Genomic DNA, 22,007 nt, shown 5'->3' with positions numbered 1-22,007 from the left:
ACAGTAGTCCTGATTACTAAACCTAGATGATGATGGTGGTGGTGTAGAACAGTAGTCCTGATTACTAAACCTAAGATGATGATAGTCCTGATTACTAAACCTATGGTGTAGAGCAGTAGTCCTGATTACTAAACCTATGAGATGATGATGAGGTGGTGGTGTAGAGCAGTAGTCCTGATTACTAAACCTATGAGATGATGGTGGAGGTAGTCCTGATTACTAAACCTATGAGATGGTGGTGTAGAACAGTAGTCCTGATTACTAAACCTATGAGATGATGATGGTGGTGTAGAGCAGTAGTCCTGATTACTAAACCTATGAGATGATGTGGTGGTGTAGAGCAGTAGTCCTGATTACTAAACCTATGAGATGATGATGGTGGTGTAGAGCAGTAGTCCTGATTACTAAACCTATGAGATGATGATGGTGGTGTAGAGCAGTAGTCCTGATTACTAAACCTATGAGATGATGATGGAGGTGTAGAGCAGTAGTCCTGATTACTAAACCTATGAGATGATGATGGTGGTGTAGAGCAGTAGTCCTGATTACTAAACCTATGAGATGATGATGGAGGTGTAGAGCAGTAGTCCTGATTACTAAACCTATGAGATGATGGTGGTGTAGAGCAGTAGTCCTGATTACTAAACCTATGAGATGATGATGGTGGTGTAGAACAGTAGTCCTGATTACTAAACCTATGAGATGATGATGGTGGTGTAGAACAGTAGTCCTGATTACTAAACCTATGAGATGATGATGGAGCAGTGTCCTGTGAGATGGTGGTGTAGAACAGTAGTCCTGATTACTAAACCTATGAGATGATGATGGTGGTGTAGAACAGTAGTCCTGATTACTAAACCTATGAGATGGTGGTGGTGTAGAACAGTAGTCCTGATTACTAAACCTATGAGATGATGATGGTGGTGGTGAGAACAGTAGTCCTGATTACTAAACCTATGATAGATGATGGTGGTGTAGAGCAGTAGTCCTGATTACTAAACCTATGAGATGGTGGTGTAGAACAGTAGTCCTGATTACTAAACCTATGAGATGATGATGATGGTGGTGGAGAGTAGTAGTCCTGATTACTAAACCTATGATGGTGTTGGTGTAGAGCAGTAGTCCTGATTACTAAACCTATGAGATGATGGTGGTGTAGAGCAGTAGTTCTGATTACTAAACCTATGAGATGATGATGATGGTGTAGAGCAGTAGTCCTGATTACTAAACCTATGAGATGGTGGTGTAGAACAGTAGTCCTGATTACTAAACCTATGAGATGATGATGATGGTGGTGTAGAACAGTAGTCCTGATTACTAAACCTATGAGATGATGATGGTGTAGAACAGTAGTCCTGATTACTAAACCTATGAGATGATGATGGTGTAGAACAGTAGTCCTGATTACTAAACCTATGAGATGATGATGGTGTAGAACAGTAGTCCTGATTACTAAACCTATGAGATGATGATGGTGGTGTAGAACAGTAGTCCTGATTACTAAACCTATGAGATGATGATGGTGTAGAGCAGTAGTCCTGATTACTAAACCTATGAGATGATGATGGTGTAGAACAGTAGTCCTGATTACTAAACCTATGAGATGATGATGGTGGTGTAGAACAGTAGTCCTGATTACTAAACCTATGAGATGATGATGGTGGTGTAGAGCAGTAGTCCTGATTACTAAACCTATGAGATGATGATGGTGGTGTAGAGCAGTAGTCCTGATTACTAAACCTATGAGATGGTGGTGGTGTAGAACAGTAGTCCTGATTACTAAACCTATGAGATGATGATGTAGAACAGTAGTCCTGATTACTAAACCTATGAGATGATGGTGTAGAGCAGTAGTCCTGATTACTAAACCTATGAGATGATGATGGTGGTGTAGAGCAGTAGTCCTGATTACTAAACCTAGATGGTGGTGTAGAGCAGTAGTCCTGATTACTAAACCTATGAGATGATGGTGGTGTAGAGCAGTAGTCCTGATTACTAAACCTATGAGATGATGATGGAGGTGTAGAGCAGTAGTCCTGATTACTAAACCTATGAGATGATGGTGGTGTAGAGCAGTAGTCCTGATTACTAAACCTATGAGATGATGATGGAGGTGTAGAGCAGTAGTCCTGATTACTAAACCTATGAGATGATGATGGTGGTGTAGAGCAGTAGTCCTGATTACTAAACCTATGAGATGATGATGGTGGTGTAGAGCAGTAGTCCTGATTACTAAACCTATGAGATGATGATGGTGGTGTAGAGCAGTAGTCCTGATTACTAAACCTATGAGATGATGATGGTGGTGTAGAGCAGTAGTCCTGATTACTAAACCTATGAGATGATGATGGTGGTGTAGAGCAGTAGTCCTGATTACTAAACCTATGAGATGATGATGGTGGTGTAGAGCAGTAGTCCTGATTACTAAACCTATGAGATGATGATGGTGGTGTAGAGCAGTAGTCCTGATTACTAAACCTATGAGATGATGATGGTGTAGAGCAGTAGTCCTGATTACTAAACCTATGAGATGATGATGGTGGTGGTGAGAGCAGTAGTCCTGATTACTAAACCTATGAGATGATGATGGTGTAGAGCAGTCGTCCTGATTACTAAACCTATGAGATGATGATGGTGGTGTAGAGCAGTAGTCCTGATTACTAAACCTATGAGATGGTGGTGTAGAGCAGTAGTCCTGATTACTAAACCTATGAGATGGTGGTGTAGAGCAGTAGTCCTGATTACTAAACCTATGAGATGGTGGTGTAGAACAGTAGTCCTGATTACTAAACCTATGAGATGATGATGATGATGGTGTAGAGCAGTAGTCCTGATTACTAAACCTATGAGATGGTGGTGTAGAGCAGTAGTCCTGATTACTAAACCTATGAGATGATGATGGAGGTGTAGAGCAGTAGTCCTGATTACTAAACCTATGAGATGATGATGGTGTAGAGCAGTCGTCCTGATTACTAAACCTATGAGATGATGATGGTGGTGTAGAACAGTCGTCCTGATTACTAAACCTATGAGATGATGATGGTGGTGTAGAGCAGTAGTCCTGATTACTAAACCTATGAGATGATGATGGTGGTGTCCTGATTACTAAACCTATGAGATGGTGGTGTGTAGAGCAGTAGTCCTGATTACTAAACCTATGAGATGATGATGGTGTAGAGCAGTAGTCCTGATTACTAAACCTATGAGATGATGATGGTGGTGTAGAGCAGTAGTCCTGATTACTAAACCTATGAGATGATGGTGGTGGTGGTCCTGATTACTAAACCTAGTAGTCCTGATTACTAAACCTATGAGATGATGATGGTGGTGGTAGAACAGTAGTCCTGATTACTAAACCTATGAGATGATGATGGTGGTGTAGAGTAGTAGTCCTGATTACTAAACCTATGAGATGATGGTGTTGGTGTAGAGCAGTAGTCCTGATTACTAAACCTATGAGATGATGATGGAGGTGTAGAGCAGTAGTCCTGATTACTAAACCTATGAGATGATGATGATGGTGGTGTAGAGCAGTAGTCCTGATTACTGAACCTATGAAATGATGATGGTGGTGGTGTAGAGCAGTAGTCCTGATTACTAAACCTATGAGATGATGATGGTGGTGTAGAGCAGTAGTCCTGATTACTAAACCTATGAGATGATGATGGTGGTGTAGAGCAGTAGTCCTTATTACTAAACCTATGAGATGATGATGGTGTAGAGCAGTCGTCCTGATTACTAAACCTATGAGATGATGATGGTGGTGTAGAGCAGTCGTCCTGATTACTAAACCTATGAGATGATGAGAACAGTAGTCCTGATTACTAAACCTATGAGATGATGATGGAGGTGTAGAGCAGTAGTCCTGATTACTAAACCTATGAGATGATGATGGTGGTGTAGAGCAGTAGTCCTGATTACTGAACCAATGAGATGATGGTGGTGTAGAACAGTAGTCCTGATTACTAAACCTATGAGATGATGATGTAGAACAGTAGTCCTGATTACTAAACCTATGAGATGGTGGTGTAGAACAGTAGTCCTGATTACTAAACCTATGAGATGATGATGTAGAACAGTAGTCCTGATTACTAAACCTATGAGATGGTGGTGTAGAACAGTAGTCCTGATTACTAAACCTAGATGATGATGATGATGGTGGTGAACAGTAGTCCTGATTACTAAACCTATGAGATGATGATGGATGGTGGGTGGTGAGCAGTAGTCCTGATTACTAAACCTATGAGATGATGATGGTGGTGTGTAGAGCAGTAGTCCTGATTACTAAACCTAGATGATGATGGGTGAGGTGTAGAGCAGTAGTCCTGATTACTAAACCTATGAGATGACCTATGAGATGGTGTGGTGTAGAGCAGTAGTCCTGATTACTAAACCTATGAGATGATGATGGTGTAGAGCAGTAGTCCTGATTACTAAACCTATGAGATGATGATGGTGGTGGTGTAGAGCAGTAGTCCTGATTACTAAACCTATGAGATGATGATGTGGTGGTGTAGAGCAGTAGTCCTGATTACTAAACCTATGAGATGATGATGGTGGTGGTGTAGAGCAGTAGTCCTGATTACTAAACCTATGAGATGATGATGGTGGTGTAGAGCAGTAGTCCTGATTACTAAACCTATGAGATGGTGGTGTAGAGCAGTAGTCCTGATTACTAAACCTATGAGATGATGATGGTGTAGAGCAGTAGTCCTGATTACTAAACCTATGAGATGATGATGGTGTAGAGCAGTAGTCCTGATTACTAAACCTATGAGATGATGATGGTGGTGTAGAGCAGTAGTCCTGATTACTAAACCTATGAGATGATGATGGTGTAGAGCAGTAGTCCTGATTACTAAACCTATGAGATGATGATGGTGGTGTAGAACAGTAGTCCTGATTACTAAACCTATGAGATGATGATGGTGGTGTAGAGCAGTAGTCCTGATTACTAAACCTATGAGATGATGATGATGATGATGGTGGTGTGGTGTAGAACAGTAGTCCTGATTACTAAACCTATGAGATGATGTGGTGTAGAACAGTAGTCCTGATTACTAAACCTATGAGATGATGATGGTGGTGTAGAACAGTAGTCCTGATTACTAAACCTATGAGATGATGATGATGGTAGTCCTGATTACTAAACCTATGAGATGATGATGTGGTGTAGAGCAGTAGTCCTGATTACTAAACCTATGAGATGATGATGATGGTGGTGTAGAGCAGTAGTCCTGATTACTAAACCTATGAGATGATGATGGTGGTGGTGGAGCAGTAGTCCTGATTACTAAACCTATGAGATGATGATGGTGGTGTAGAGCAGTAGTCCTGATTACTAAACCTATGAGATGATGATGGTGGTGTAGAAGCAGTAGTCCTGATTACTAAACCTATGAGATGATGATGGTGTAGAGCAGTAGTCCTGATTACTAAACCTATGAGATGATGATGGTGGTGTAGAACAGTAGTCCTGATTACTAAACCTATGAGATGATGATGGTGGTAGAACAGTAGTCCTGATTACTAAACCTAGAGATGATGATGGTGTAGAGCAGTAGTCCTGATTACTGAACCTATGAGATGATGGTGGTGTAGAGCAGTAGTCCTGATTACTAAACCTATGAGATGGTGGTGGAGAGTAGTAGTCCTGATTACTAAACCTATGAGATGATGATGATGGTGGTGGAGAGTAGTAATCCTGATTACTAAACCTATGAGATGGTGGTGTAGAACAGTAGTCCTGATTACTAAACCTATGAGATGATGATGATGGTGGTGTAGAGCAGTAGTCCTGATTACTAAACCTATGAGATGATGATGGAGGTGTAGAGCAGTAGTCCTGATTACTAAACCTATGAGATGATGATGGTGGAGACAGTAGTCCTGATTAGAGATGATGGTGGTGTAGAACAGTAGTCCTGATTACTAAACCTATGAGATGATGATGGTGTAGAACAGTAGTCCTGATTACTAAACCTATGAGATGGTGGTGTAGAGCAGTAGTCCTGATTACTAAACCTATGAGATGATGATGATGGTGGTGTAGAGCAGTAGTCCTGATTACTAAACCTATGAGATGATGATGGTGGTAGAGCAGTAGTCCTGATTACTAAACCTATGAGATGATGGTGGTGTAGAGCAGTAGTCCTGATTACTAAACCTATGAGATGATGATGGTGGTGTAGAGCAGTAGTCCTGATTACTAAACCTATGAGATGATGATGGTGGTGTAGAGCAGTAGTCCTGAGCACCTAGTCCTGATTACTAAACCTATGAGATGATGATGGTGGTGGTGTAGAGCAGTAGTCCTGATTACTAAACCTATGAGATGATGATGTGGTGGTGTAGAGCAGTAGTCCTGATTACTAAACCTATGAGATGATGATGGTGGTGGTAGAGCAGTAGTCCTGATTACTAAACCTATGAGATGATGATGAGATGATGTGTGGTGTAGAGCAGTAGTCCTGATTACTAAACCTATGAGATGATGATGGTGGTGTGGTGTAGAGCAGTAGTCCTGATTACTAAACCTATGAGATGATGATGGTGGTGTGGTGTAGAGCAGTAGTCCTGATTACTAAACCTATGAGATGATGATGGTGGTGGTAGAGCAGTAGTCCTGATTACTAAACCTATGAGATGATGATGGTGTAGAGCAGTAGTCCTGATTACTAAACCTATGAGATGATGGTGGTGTAGAGCAGTAGTCCTGATTACTAAACCTGAGATGAGATGATGATGTGGTGTAGAGAGCAGTAGTCCTGATTACTAAACCTATGAGATGATGATGTGGTGGTGTCCTGATTACTAAACCTATGAGATGATGATGGTGTAGAGCAGTAGTCCTGATTACTAAACCTATGAGATGATGATGGTGGTGTGTAGAGCAGTAGTCCTGATTACTAAACCTATGAGATGATGATGGGTGGTAGAGCAGTAGTCCTGATTACTAAACCTATGAGATGATGATGGTGGTGTAGAGCAGTAGTCCTGATTACTAAACCTATGAGATGATGATGGTGTAGAGCAGTAGTCCTGATTACTAAACCTATGAGATGATGATGGTGGTGTAGAGCAGTAGTCCTGATTACTAAACCTATGAGATGATGATGGTGTAGAGCAGTAGTCCTGATTACTAAACCTATGAGATGATGATGGAGGTGTAGAGCAGTAGTCCTGATTACTAAACCTATGAGATGATGATGGTGGTGTAGAGCAGTAGTCCTGATTACTGAACCTATGAGATGATGATGGTGTGGTAGAGCAGTAGTCCTGATTACTAAACCTATGAGATGATGATGGTGGTGTAGAGCAGTAGTCCTGATTACTAAACCTATGAGATGATGATGGTGGTGTAGAGCAGTAGTCCTGATTACTAAACCTATGAGATGATGATGGTGGTGTAGAGCAGTAGTCCTGATTACTAAACCTATGAGATGATGATGGTGGTGTAGAGCAGTAGTCCTGATTACTAAACCTATGAGATGATGATGGTGGTGTAGAGCAGTAGTCCTGATTACTAAACCTATGAGATGAGAGCAGTAGTCCTGATTACTAAACCTATGAGATGGTGGTGGTGTGATGATGGTGTAGAGCAGTAGTCCTGATTACTAAACCTATGAGATGTGGTGTAGAGCAGTAGTCCTGATTACTAAACCTGAGATGGTGGTGTAGAGCAGTAGTCCTGATTACTAAACCTATGAGATGATGATGGTGGTGGTAGAGCAGTAGTCCTGATTACTAAACCTATGAGATGATGATGATGATGGTGTAGAACAGTAGTCCTGATTACTAAACCTATGAGATGATGATGGTGGTGTAGAGCAGTAGTCCTGATTACTAAACCTATGAGATGATGATGGTGGTGGTGTAGAGCAGTAGTCCTGATTACTAAACCTATGAGATGATGGTGGTGTGGTGTAGAACAGTAGTCCTGATTACTAAACCTATGAGATGATGATGGTGGTGTAGAGCAGTAGTCCTGATTACTAAACCTATGAGATGATGATGGTGTAGAACAGTAGTCCTGATTACTAAACCTATGAGATGATGATGATGGTGTAGAACAGTAGTCCTGATTACTAAACCTATGAGATGATGATGATGGTGGTGTAGAGCAGTAGTCCTGATTACTAAACCTATGAGATGATGATGGTGGTGTAGAGCAGTAGTCCTGATTACTAAACCTATGAGATGATGATGGTGTGGTGGTGTAGAGCAGTAGTCCTGATTACTAAACCTATGAGATGATGATGGTGGATGATGAGAGAGCAGTAGTCCTGATTACTAAACCTATGAGATGATGATGGATGGTGTAGAGCAGTAGTCCTGATTACTAAACCTATGAGATGATGATGGTGGTGGTGTAGAGCAGTAGTCCTGATTACTAAACCTATGAGATGATGATGGTGGTGGTGTAGAGCAGTAGTCCTGATTACTAAACCTATGAGATGATGATGGTGGTAGAGACAGTAGTCCTGATTACTAAACCTATGAGATGAGATGATGGTGGTGTAGAGCAGTAGTCCTGATTACTAAACCTATGAGATGATGATGGTGTAGAGCAGTAGTCCTGATTACTAAACCTATGAGATGGTGTGTAGAGCAGTAGTCCTGATTACTAAACCTATGAGATGATGATGTGGTGTAGAGCAGTAGTCCTGATTACTAAACCTATGAGATGAGATGGTGGTGTAGAGCAGTAGTCCTGATTACTAAACCTATGAGATGATGATGGTGGTGGTAGAGCAGTAGTCCTGATTACTAAACCTATGAGATGATGATGATGGTGGTGTAGAGCAGTAGTCCTGATTACTAAACCTATGAGATGATGATGATGATGGTGGTGTAGAGCAGTAGTCCTGATTACTAAACCTATGAGATGATGATGGTGGTGTAGAGCAGTAGTCCTGATTACTAAACCTATGAGATGATGATGGTGGTGTAGAGCAGTAGTCCTGATTACTAAACCTATGAGATGATGGTGGTGTAGAGCAGTAGTCCTGATTACTAAACCTATGAGATGATGATGGTGTAGAGCAGTAGTCCTGATTACTAAACCTATGAGATGGTGGTGTAGAGCAGTAGTCCTGATTACTAAACCTATGAGATGATGATGGTGTAGAGCAGTAGTCCTGATTACTAAACCTATGAGATGATGATGGTGGTGTGGTGTAGAGCAGTAGTCCTGATTACTAAACCTATGAGATGATGGTGGTTGTGTAGAGCAGTAGTCCTGATTACTAAACCTATGAGATGATGGTGGTGTAGAGCAGTAGTTCTGATTACTAAACCTATGAGATGATGATGATGGTGTAGAGCAGTAGTCCTGATTACTAAACCTATGAGATGATGATGGTGTAGAGCAGTAGTCCTGATTACTAAACCTATGAGATGATGATGATGATGGTGGTGTAGAGCAGTAGTCCTGATTACTAAACCTATGAGATGATGATGGTGTGGTGTAGAGCAGTAGTCCTGATTACTAAACCTATGAGATGATGATGGTGGTCCTGATTACTAAACCTATGAGATGATGAGAGAGCAGTAGTCCTGATTACTAAACCTATGAGATGATGATGGTGTAGAGCAGTAGTCCTGATTACTAAACCTATGAGATGATGATGGTGGTGTAGAGCAGTAGTCCTGATTACTAAACCTATGAGATGATGATGGTGGTGTAGAGCAGTAGTCCTGATTACTAAACCTATGAGATGATGATGGTGGTGGTGGTGTAGAGCAGTAGTCCTGATTACTAAACCTATGAGATGATGATGGTGTAGAGCAGTAGTCCTGATTACTAAACCTATGAGATGATGATGGTGGTGTAGAACAGTCGTCCTGATTACTAAACCTATGAGATGATGATGGTGGTGTAGAACAGTAGTCCTGATTACTAAACCTATGAGATGATGATGGTGGTGTAGAGCAGTAGTCCTGATTACTAAACCTATGAGATGATGATGGTGGTGTAGAGCAGTAGTCCTGATTACTAAACCTATGAGATGATGGTGTAGAGCAGTAGTCCTGATTACTAAACCTATGAGATGATGATGGTGTAGAGCAGTAGTCCTGATTACTAAACCTATGAGATGATGATGATGGTGGTGTAGAGCAGTAGTCCTGATTACTAAACCTATGAGATGATGATGTGGTGGTGGTGTAGAGCAGTAGTCCTGATTACTAAACCTATGAGATGATGATGATGGTGGTGGTGTAGAGCAGTAGTCCTGATTACTAAACCTATGAGATGATGATGGTGGTGTAGAGCAGTAGTCCTGATTACTAAACCTATGAGATGATGATGGTGGTGTAGAGCAGTAGTCCTGATTACTAAACCTATGAGATGATGATGGTGTAGAACAGTAGTCCTGATTACTAAACCTATGAGATGATGATGTGTAGAACAGTAGTCCTGATTACTAAACCTATGAGATGATGATGGTGGTGGTGGAACAGTAGTCCTGATTACTAAACCTATGAGATGATGATGGTGGTAGAACAGTAGTCCTGATTACTAAACCTATGAGATGGTGGTGGTGTAGAGCAGTAGTCCTGATTACTAAACCTATGAGATGGTGGTGGTGTAGAACAGTAGTCCTGATTACTAAACCTATGAGATGATGATGGTGGAGGTAGTCCTGATTACTAAACCTATGAGATGGTGGTGTGTAGAACAGTAGTCCTGATTACTAAACCTATGAGATGATGGTGGTGGTGTAGAGCAGTAGTCCTGATTACTAAACCTATGAGATGATGATGGTGGTGGAGAGCAGTAGTCCTGATTACTAAACCTATGAGATGATGATGGTGGTGTAGAGCAGTAGTCCTGATTACTAAACCTAGATGAGATGATGATGGTGGTGTAGAGCAGTAGTCCTGATTACTAAACCTATGAGATGGTGGTGGTGTAGAACAGTAGTCCTGATTACTAAACCTATGAGATGGTGGTGGTGTAGAACAGTAGTCCTGATTACTAAACCTATGAGATGATGATGGTGGTGCAGAACAGTAGTCCTGATTACTAAACCTATGAGATGGTGGTGTAGAGCAGTAGTCCTGATTACTAAACCTATGAGATGGTGGTGTAGAGCAGTAGTCCTGATTACTAAACCTATGAGATGATGATGGTGTAGAGCAGTAGTCCTGATTACTAAACCTATGAGATGATGGTGGTGTAGAGCAGTAGTCCTGATTACTAAACCTATGAGATGATGGTGGTGTAGAGCAGTAGTCCTGATTACTAAACCTATGAGATGATGATGATGGTGGTGTAGAGCAGTAGTCCTGATTACTAAACCTATGAGATGATGATGGTGGTGTAGAGCAGTAGTCCTGATTACTAAACCTATGAGATGATGATGGTGGTGAGAGCAGTAGTCCTGATTACTAAACCTATGAGATGATGATGATGGTGGTGAGAGCAGTAGTCCTGATTACTAAACCTATGAGATGATGATGATGGTGGTGTAGATTACTAAACCTATGATGGTGTTGGTGTAGAGCAGTAATCCTGATTACTAAACCTATGAGATGGTGGTGTAGAACAGTAGTCCTGATTACTAAACCTATGAGATGATGATGATGGTGGTGTAGAGCAGTAGTCCTGATTACTAAACCTATGAGATGATGATGGTGGTGTAGAGCAGTAGTCCTGATTACTAAACCTATGAGATGATGATGGTGGTGTAGAGCAGTAGTCCTGATTACTAAACCTATGAGATGATGATGGTGGTGTAGAGCAGTAGTCCTGATTACTAAACCTATGAGATGATGGTGTAGAGCAGTAGTCCTGATTACTAAACCTATGAGATGGTGGTGTAGAGCAGTAGTCCTGATTACTAAACCTATGAGATGATGATGGAGGTGTAGAGCAGTAGTCCTGATTACTAAACCTATGAGATGATGATGTAGAACAGTAGTCCTGATTACTAAACCTATGAGATGGTGGTGTAGAACAGTAGTCCTGATTACTAAACCTATGAGATGATGATGGTGGTGTAGAACAGTAGTCCTGATTACTAAACCTATGAGATGATGATGGTGGTGTAGAGCAGTAGTCCTGATTACTAAAGCTATGAGATGGTGGTGTAGAGCAGTAGTCCTGATTACTAAACCTATGAGATGGTGGTGTAGAACAGTAGTCCTGATTACTAAACCTATGAGATGATGATGGTGTAGAGCAGTAGTCCCTATTACTAAACCTATGAGATGGTGGTGTAGAGCAGTAGTCCTGATTACTAAACCTATGAGATGGTGGTGTAGAGCAGTAGTCCTGATTACTAAACCTATGAGATGGTGATGGTGTAGAGCAGTAGTCCTGATTACTAAACCTATGAGATGATGATGGTGGTGTAGAGCAGTAGTCCTGATTACTAAACCTATGAGATGATGATGGTGGTGTAGAGCAGTAGTCCTGATTACTAAACCTATGAGATGATGATGGTGGTGTAGAGCAGTAGTCCTGATTACTAAACCTATGAGATGGTGGTGTAGAGCAGTAGTCCTGATTACTAAACCTATGAGATGGTGGTGTAGAGCAGTAGTCCTGATTACTAAACCTATGAGATGATGATGGTGTAGAGCAGTAGTCCTGATTACTAAACCTATGAGATGATGATGGTGGTGTAGAACAGTAGTCCTGATTACTAAACCTATGAGATGGTGGTGTAGAACAGTAGTCCTGATTACTAAACCTATGAGATGATGATGGAGGTGTAGAGCAGTAGTCCTGATTACTAAACCTATGAGATGATGATGGTGGTGTAGAGCAGTAGTCCTGATTACTAAACCTATGAGATGATGATGGTGTAGAGCAGTAGTCCTGATTACTAAACCTATGAGATGATGATGGTGGTGTAGAGCAGTAGTCCTGATTACTAAACCTATGAGATGATGATGGTGGTGTAGAGCAGTAGTCCTGATTACTAAACCTATGAGATGATGATGGTGGTGTAGAGCAGTAGTCCTGATTACTAAACCTATGAGATGATGATGGTGTAGAGCAGTAGTCCTGATTACTAAACCTATGAGATGATGATGGTGGTGGTAGAGCAGTAGTCCTGATTACTAAACCTATGAGATGATGATGGTGGTGGTAGAGCAGTAGTCCTGATTACTAAACCTATGAGATGATGATGGTGGTGTGGTGTAGAGCAGTAGTCCTGATTACTAAACCTATGAGATGGTGGTGTAGAGCAGTAGTCCTGATTACTAAACCTATGAGATGATGATGGTGTAGAGCAGTAGTCCTGATTACTAAACCTATGAGATGATGATGGTGTAGAGCAGTAGTCCTGATTACTAAACCTATGAGATGATGATGGTGTAGAGCAGTAGTCCTGATTACTAAACCTATGAGATGATGATGGTGGTGTAGAGCAGTAGTCCTGATTACTAAACCTATGAGATGATGATGGTGGTGTAGAGCAGTAGTCCTGATTACTAAACCTATGAGATGGTGGTGTAGAGCAGTAGTCCTGATTACTAAACCTATGAGATGGTGGTGTAGAACAGTAGTCCTGATTACTAAACCTATGAGATGATGATGATGATGGTGTAGAGCAGTAGTCCTGATTACTAAACCTATGAGATGGTGGTGTAGAGCAGTAGTCCTGATTACTAAACCTATGAGATGATGGTGTAGAACAGTAGTCCTGATTACTAAACCTATGAGATGATGATGGTGTAGAACAGTAGTCCTGATTACTAAACCTATGAGATGATGATGGTGGTGTAGAACAGTAGTCCTGATTACTAAACCTATGAGATGATGATGTAGAACAGTAGTCCTGATTACTAAACCTATGAGATGATGGTGTAGAACAGTAGTCCTGATTACTAAACCTATGAGATGATGATGGTGGTGTAGAGCAGTAGTCCTGATTACTAAACCTATGAGATGATGATGGAGGTGTAGAGCAGTAGTCCTGATTACTAAACCTATGAGATGATGATGGTGGTGTAGAGCTGTAGTCCTGATTACTGAACCTATGAGATGATGATGGTGGTGGTGGTGTAGAGCTGTAGTCCTGATTACTAAACCTATGAGATGATGATGGAGGTGTAGAGCAGTAGTCCTGATTACTAAACCTATGAGATGATGATGGTGTAGAGCAGTAGTCCTGATTACTAAACCTATGAGATGATGATGGTGTGGTGTAGAGCAGTAGTCCTGATTACTAAACCTATGAGATGATGATGGTGGTGTAGAGCAGTAGTCCTGATTACTAAACCTATGAGATGATGATGGTGTAGAGCAGTAGTCCTGATTACTAAACCTATGAGATGATGTGGTGTAGAGCAGTAGTCCTGATTACTAAACCTATGAGATGATGATGTGGTGTAGAGCAGTAGTCCTGATTACTAAACCTATGAGATGATGATGGTGTAGAGCAGTAGTCCTGATTACTAAACCTATGAGATGATGATGGTGGTGTAGAGCAGTAGTCCTGATTACTAAACCTATGAGATGATGATGGTGTAGAGCAGTAGTCCTGATTACTAAACCTATGAGATGATGATGGTGGTGTAGAACAGTAGTCCTGATTACTAAACCTATGAGATGATGATGATGTGTGTAGAGCAGTAGTCCTGATTACTAAACCTATGAGATGATGATGGAGGTGTAGAGCAGTAGTCCTGATTACTAAACCTATGAGATGGTGGTGTAGAGCAGTAGTCCTGATTACTAAACCTATGAGATGATGATGGTGGTGTAGAGCAGTAGTCCTGATTACTAAACCTATGAGATGATGATGATGATGGTGTAGAGCAGTAGTCCTGATTACTAAACCTATGAGATGATGGTGGTGTAGAGCAGTAGTCCTGATTACTAAACCTATGAGATGATGATGATGGTGGTGTAGAGCAGTAGTCCTGATTACTAAACCTATGAGATGATGATGATGGTGGTGTAGAGTAGTAGTCCTGATTACTAAACCTATGAGATGATGATGGTGGTGGTGTAGAGCAGTAGTCCTGATTACTAAACCTATGAGATGATGATGGTGGTGTAGAGCAGTAGTCCTGATTACTAAACCTATGAGATGATGATGGTGTAGAGCAGTAGTCCTGATTACTAAACCTATGAGATGATGATGATGGTGGTGTAGAGCAGTAGTCCTGATTACTAAACCTATGAGATGATGATGGTGGTGTAGAGCAGTAGTCCTGATTACTAAACCTATGAGATGATGATGGTGGTGGTGGTGGTGGTGAGCAGTAGTCCTGATTACTAAACCTATGAGATGATGATGGAGGTGTAGAGCAGTAGTCCTGATTACTAAACCTATGAGATGATGATGGTGGTGGTGTAGAGCAGTAGTCCTGATTACTAAACCTATGAGATGATGATGGAGGTGTAGAGCAGTAGTCCTGATTACTAAACCTATGAGATGATGATGGTGGTGGTGGTGTAGAGCTGTAGTCCTGATTACTGAACCTATGAGATGATGATGGTGGTGGTGGTGTAGAGCAGTAGTCCTGATTACTAAACCTATGAGATGATGATGGTGGTGTAGAGCAGTAGTCCTGATTACTAAACCTATGAGATGATGATGGTGGTGTAGAGCAGTAGTCCTGATTACTAAACCTATGAGATGATGATGGTGGTGTAGAACAGTAGTCCTGATTACTAAACCTATGAGATGGTGGTGGTGTAGAACAGTAGTCCTGATTACTAAACCTATGAGATGGTGGTGTAGAACAGTAGTCCTGATTACTAAACCTATGAGATGATGATGGTGGTGATGGTGTAGAGCAGTAGTCCTGATTACTAAACCTATGAGATGATGATGATGGTGGTGGAGAGTAGTAGTCCTGATTACTAAACCTATGATGATGATGGTGTAGAGCAGTAATCCTGATTACTAAACCTATGAGATGGTGGTGTAGAACAGTAGTCCTGATTACTAAACCTATGAGATGATGATGATGGTGGTGTAGAGCAGTAGTCCTGATTACTAAACCTATGAGATGATGATGATGGTGTAGAGCAGTAGTCCTGATTACTAAACCTATGAGATGATGATGGAGGTGTAGAGCAGTAGTCCTGATTACTAAACCTATGAGATGATGGTGTAGAGCAGTAGTCCTGATTACTAAACCTATGAGATGGTGGTGTAGAGCAGTAGTCCTGATTACTAAACCTATGAGATGGTGGTGTAGAGCAGTAGTCCTGATTACTAAACCTATGAGATGATGGTGGTGGTGTAGAGCATTAGTCCTTATTACTAAACCTATGAGATGATGATGGTGTAGAGCAGTCGTCCTGATTACTAAACCTGAGATGATGATGGTGGTGTAGAGCAGTCGTCCTGATTACTAAACCTATGAGATGATGATGGTGGTGTAGAACAGTAGTCCTGATTACTAAACCTATGAGATGATGATGGTGTAGAGCAGTCGTCCTGATTACTAAACCTATGAGATGATGATGGTGGTGTAGAGCAGTAGTCCTGATTACTAAACCTAGATGAGATGATGATGGTGTAGAGCAGTAGTCCTGATTACTAAACCTATGAGATGATGATGGTGGTGTAGAGCAGTAGTCCTGATTACTAAACCTATGAGATGATGATGTGGTGTAGAGCAGTAGTCCTGATTACTAAACCTATGAGATGATGATGATGGTGGTGTAGAGCAGTAGTCCTGATTACTAAACCTATGAGATGATGATGGTGGTGAACAGTAGTCCTGATTACTAAACCTATGAGATGGTGGTGTAGAACAGTAGTCCTGATTACTAAACCTATGAGATGATGGTGGTGTAGAGCAGTAGTCCTGATTACTAAACCTATGAGATGGTGGTGTAGAGCAGTAGTCCTGATTACTAAACCTATGAGATGATGATGGTGGTGTAGAGCAGTAGTCCTGATTACTAAACCTATGAGATGATGATGGTGTAGAGCAGTCGTCCTGATTACTAAACCTATGAGATGATGATGTAGAACAGTAGTCCTGATTACTAAACCTATGAGATGGTGGTGTAGAACAGTAGTCCTGATTACTAAACCTATGAGATGATGATGATGATGGTGTAGAGCAGTAGTCCTGATTACTAAACCTATGAGATGGTGGTGTAGAGCAGTAGTCCTGATTACTAAACCTATGAGATGGTGGTGTAGAGCAGTAGTCCTGATTACTAAACCTATGAGATGGTGGTGTAGAGCAGTAGTCCTGATTACTAAACCTATGAGATGATGATGATGGTGTAGAGCAGTAGTCCTGATTACTAAACCTATGAGATGATGATGGTGGTGTAGAACAGTAGTCCTGATTACTAAACCTATGAGATGATGATGGTGGTGTAGAGCAGTAGTCCTGATTACTGAACCTATGAGATGATGGTGGTGGTGTAGAGCAGTAGTCCTGATTACTGAACCTATGAGATGATGATGGTGGTGGTGTAGAGCAGTAGTCCTGATTACTAAACCTATGATGGTGGTGGTGTAGAGCATTAGTCCTGATTACTAAACCTATGAGATGGTGGTGTAGAGCAGTAGTCCTGATTACTAAACCTATGAGATGGTGGTGTAGAGCAGTAGTCCTGATTACTAAACCTATGAGATGGTGGTGTAGAGCAGTAGTCCTGATTACTAAACCTATGAGATGGTGGTGTAGAACAGTAGTCCTGATTACTAAACCTATGAGATGATGATGATGATGGTGTATGATTACTAAACCTATGAGATGGTGGTGTAGAGCAGTAGTCCTGATTACTAAACCTATGATGATGGTGGTGTATGATGAGATGGTGATGAGAGAGCAGTAGTCCTGATTACTAAACCTATGAGATGATGATGGTGGTGTAGAGCAGTAGTCCTGATTACTAAACCTATGAGATGGTGGTGTAGAGCAGTAGTCCTGATTACTAAACCTATGAGATGATGATGATGTGGTGTAGAGCAGTAGTCCTGATTACTAAACCTATGAGATGATGATGGTGGTGGTGTAGAGCAGTAGTCCTGATTACTAAACCTATGAGATGATGGTGTAGAGCAGTAGTCCTGATTACTAAACCTATGAGATGAGAGCAGTAGTCCTGATTACTAAACCTATGAGATGGTGGTGTAGAGCAGTAGTCCTGATTACTAAACCTATGAGATGATGATGGTGGTGTAGAGCAGTAGTCCTGATTACTAAACCTATGAGATGATGATGGTGTAGAGCTGTAGTCCTGATTACTAAACCTATGAGATGATGATGGTGGTGTAGAGCAGTAGTCCTGATTACTGAACCTATGAGATGATGATGGTGGTGGTGGTGTAGAGCAGTAGTCCTGATTACTAAACCTATGAGATGATGATGATGGTGTAGAGCAGTAGTCCTGATTACTAAACCTATGAGATGATGGTGGTGTAGAGCAGTAGTCCTGATTACTAAACCTATGAGATGATGATGGAGGTGTCGAGCAGTAGTCCTGATTACTAAACCTATGAGATGATGATGATGATGGTGGTGTAGAGCAGTAGTCCTGATTACTGAACCTATGAGATGATGATGATGGTGGTGGTGGTGGTGGTGGTGTAGAGCAGTAGTCCTGATTACTGAACCTATGAGATGGTGATGGTGTAGAGCAGTAGTCCTGATTACTAAACCTATGTGATGATGATGGTGGTGGTGTAGAGCAGTAGTCCTGATTACTAAACCTAGATGAGATGGTGGTGTGGTGTAGAGCAGTAGTCCTGATTACTAAACCTATGAGATGATGATGGTGTAGAGCAGTAGTCCTGATTACTAAACCTATGAGATGATGATAGTCCTGATTACTAAACCTATGAGATGATGATGTGGTGTAGAGCAGTAGTCCTGATTACTAAACCTATGAGATGATGATGATGGTGTAGAGCAGTAGTCCTGATTACTAAACCTATGAGATGATGATGATGATGATGGTGTAGAGCAGTAGTCCTGATTACTAAACCTATGAGATGATGATGGTGTAGAGCAGTAGTCCTGATTACTAAACCTATGAGATGATGTGGTGTAGAGCAGTAGTCCTGATTACTAAACCTATGAGATGATGATGGTGTAGAGCAGTAGTCCTGATTACTAAACCTATGAGATGATGATGATGGTGTAGAGCAGTAGTCCTGATTACTAAACCTATGATGATGGTGGTGTAGAGCAGTAGTCCTGATTACTAAACCTATGAGATGGTGGTGTAGAGCAGTAGTCCTGATTACTAAACCTATGATGATGATGGAGGTGTAGAGCAGTAGTCCTGATTACTAAACCTATGAGATGATGATGGAGGTGTAGAGCAGTAGTCCTGATTACTAAACCTATGAGATGATGATGGTGGTGTAGAGCAGTAGTCCTGATTACTAAACCTATGAGATGATGATGGAGGTGTAGAGCAGTAGTCCTGATTACTGAACCTATGAGATGATGGTGGTGGTGTAGAGCAGTAGTCCTGATTACTGAACCTATGAGATGATGATGGTGGTGGTGTAGAGCAGTAGTCCTGATTACTAAACCTATGAGATGATGATGGTGGTGGTGTAGAGCAGTAGTCCTGATTACTAAACCTATGAGATGATGATGATGATGATGGTGTAGAGCTGTAGTCCTGATTACTAAACCTATGAGATGATGGTGGTTGTGTAGAGCAGTAGTCCTGATTACTAAACCTATGAGATGATGGTGGTGTAGAGCAGTAGTTCTGATTACTAAACCTATGAGATGATGATGATGATGGTGGTGTAGAGCAGTAGTCCTGATTACTAAACCTATGAGATGATGATGGTGTAAAGCAGGAGTCTCCAACGTGTTGCTCACGGGCAGATTTTGGTCCAGTTCACATCTGCTTGCGACCCACACAAACCTATGTTTAACTCAATCTTTCATGAATGATTGTGGACTGCTAAACTTTGCTGGGCGGCAATGGCCCGCGATGCTAGCCCTTGGACACAGATAGGTTGTCTACCTTTCCTCTGGACAAAGTATCTCTTTGTAACAAGCTTCTACACAGGTCAAGCGATGTAGGATCTGACTCTGTGGTGTTTTTGTTTCAGTTGGAATCTCACTATGACACAGACTGTCCGAAGGCTCCGATTGCCTGTACCTTCAGCACTTTTGGATGTCGAGAGATGGTAAGTCACTGAGTTTGAGTCAACCTCAAAACTTCCTGAGTCATTTACCACCTATGTTCTGTGACTACTTTGCCTGTCTAAAACAAACCCCATTACCCAAGGCCGAGATAGCAAAGATCCACTTCTCGTGGCCTCTGGCAGGACTAGGTAGAGTTTCCACATCTACTCCCGTCCAGCCGATACTTTCAGGTCTAACAAAAGAGGGTTTTTAAACCGGACAAGGCTTCCACTTCCAACCTTGGTTCAACACAGTGGCTCTTTTTTAAAGTCTTTATGTGCTATTTCAGATGCAGCGCAATGACCTGGCGCAGCACATGCAGGAGTTCACTCAGATGCACATGCGCTGCATGGCTGAGTACCTGCACAGGCACAGCCTTACCGGGTACACCCAGCCACCTTCTTCTGAGGACCGAGGGGCTGCCGCCGCAGAGCTGGGGGCACACCCAGGAGCTAGCAGCAGTGGCGCCCCCTGCCAGTGCTGCGGGGAACTGCAGACCATGCGGGAGACCACCCAGCAGCTGGAGGGACGTCTAGTGCGGCAGGACCACCAGCTACGTGAGCTGAGCATTCAGGTGGAACAGATACAAATTCATTCTCTCATTTGTGACGTTGAATTCACTTGTTTGAATGAAAAAAGTCTACAACTAATTGACCATTTTGTTTTCTATTATCATTATTTCCCCAGGCGGGGCTGGTGGCGGAGCTCCGTCGTAAGGTCACCTCGCTGGAGGAGAACCTAAAGGAGCTGGAGGCCAAGCAGTGCCAGGGCGTGTACGTGTGGCCCTTGGAGGGCTTCTCGGGCTACCTACGTACCCAGGCTGCCGGACAGCCTGTTGTGGTGCACAGCCCGGGCTTCTACACGGGCCGGCCGGGCTACAAGCTGTGTCTGCGCCTCCACCTCCAAACGCCCTCGGCACAGCGCTGCTCCAACTACATCTCACTGTTCGTTCACACCATGCAGGGGGAATTTGATGGGCAGCTGTCGTGGCCCTTCCAAGGCACCATCCGGCTGGCCGTACTGGACCAGGGGCCTGAGGGCCAGCACCATGTGGAGGTGATGGAGACCAAGCCCGACCTGCAGGCCTTCCAGAGGCCCACCATCCAGAGGAACCCCAAGGGCTTTGGCTACGTCACCTTTCTGCACTTGATGGAGCTACAGCAGCGGGGGTTTGTGCACGACGACACGCTGCTGGTGCGCTGCGAGGTGACGCCGCGCTTCGACACCGCCCTGAGGCGCGAGGGGGCGGCCATGCAGCCCAGAGGGCCCGAGGCCTCGCTGTGAGGACACTTTTTTAACGTTCCAAGTGACGAGGTCAATCGCCACCAACGTTATCAGTACAAAGTATCAGTTTGTCACTTTCCTGAGTTGTTGTATCACACAGGATCATTGCATTGGGTTCAGTCATGACCAACATCATGGGAAAGTGTACGGCTCAGTTGTGGGTTTTATCTCCAACTCCAAGGCTTTTCTTTGCTGTAGCTGTTGACTGATGGACTGGATGTTGGTGGCGATGAACACCAAGGTTTCCTGCAACAAGTCGAGAGCTTGGGGCTGTATGGGTTTTATCTGCATTTTTGTCAAAATTGAGTTCTTGACATTAGCCTTATTCTGTTCAATGTTCTCTACCTATATATTCCTCTAAATACCCCAATTCATGTTAAGTTCAAAAGAATACAAGATTTAAAAAAAAATAGCTGACACCATTTTAAACCAATGAGGGTTCAGAACTTTAAAGCCGATCTCACAATCATCTATTTGCAGACAGAACGTTCTAGTCCCAAGCTCTGTGTTCCATCACTGATCCAGCAATGTGTCGCAGGCTACTGTCCTGCTCAACATAGATAGGATTTCAAAATGTCTTATGGTGCCTACATTAGGTTGTAATAAACATGACATTGGTTTCA

General features: G+C 42.4%; 1 protein-coding gene across 1 annotated transcript in view; it reads left to right on the top strand.

The window, feature by feature from the left end:
• traf6 (TNF receptor-associated factor 6) overlaps nt 1-22,007 on the top strand; it is a 41,317-nt gene extending 19,310 nt beyond the window's left edge. The window contains exons 6-8 of the mRNA XM_042317942.1: nt 20,025-20,102; nt 20,390-20,674; nt 20,788-22,007. Coding sequence (XP_042173876.1) covers nt 20,025-20,102; nt 20,390-20,674; nt 20,788-21,384 — 960 coding nt within the window. The 3' untranslated portion in view covers nt 21,385-22,007. The remainder of the gene's footprint in view (nt 1-20,024; nt 20,103-20,389; nt 20,675-20,787) is intronic.

The sequence above is a fragment of the Oncorhynchus tshawytscha genome, unplaced genomic scaffold (assembly GCF_018296145.1).
Source record: "Oncorhynchus tshawytscha isolate Ot180627B unplaced genomic scaffold, Otsh_v2.0 Un_scaffold_3036_pilon_pilon, whole genome shotgun sequence".
Taxonomy (NCBI): Eukaryota; Metazoa; Chordata; class Actinopteri; order Salmoniformes; family Salmonidae; genus Oncorhynchus; species Oncorhynchus tshawytscha.
Note: the sequence above shows the minus strand (reverse complement) of the source record. Positions and strands in the feature narration are given on the sequence as shown.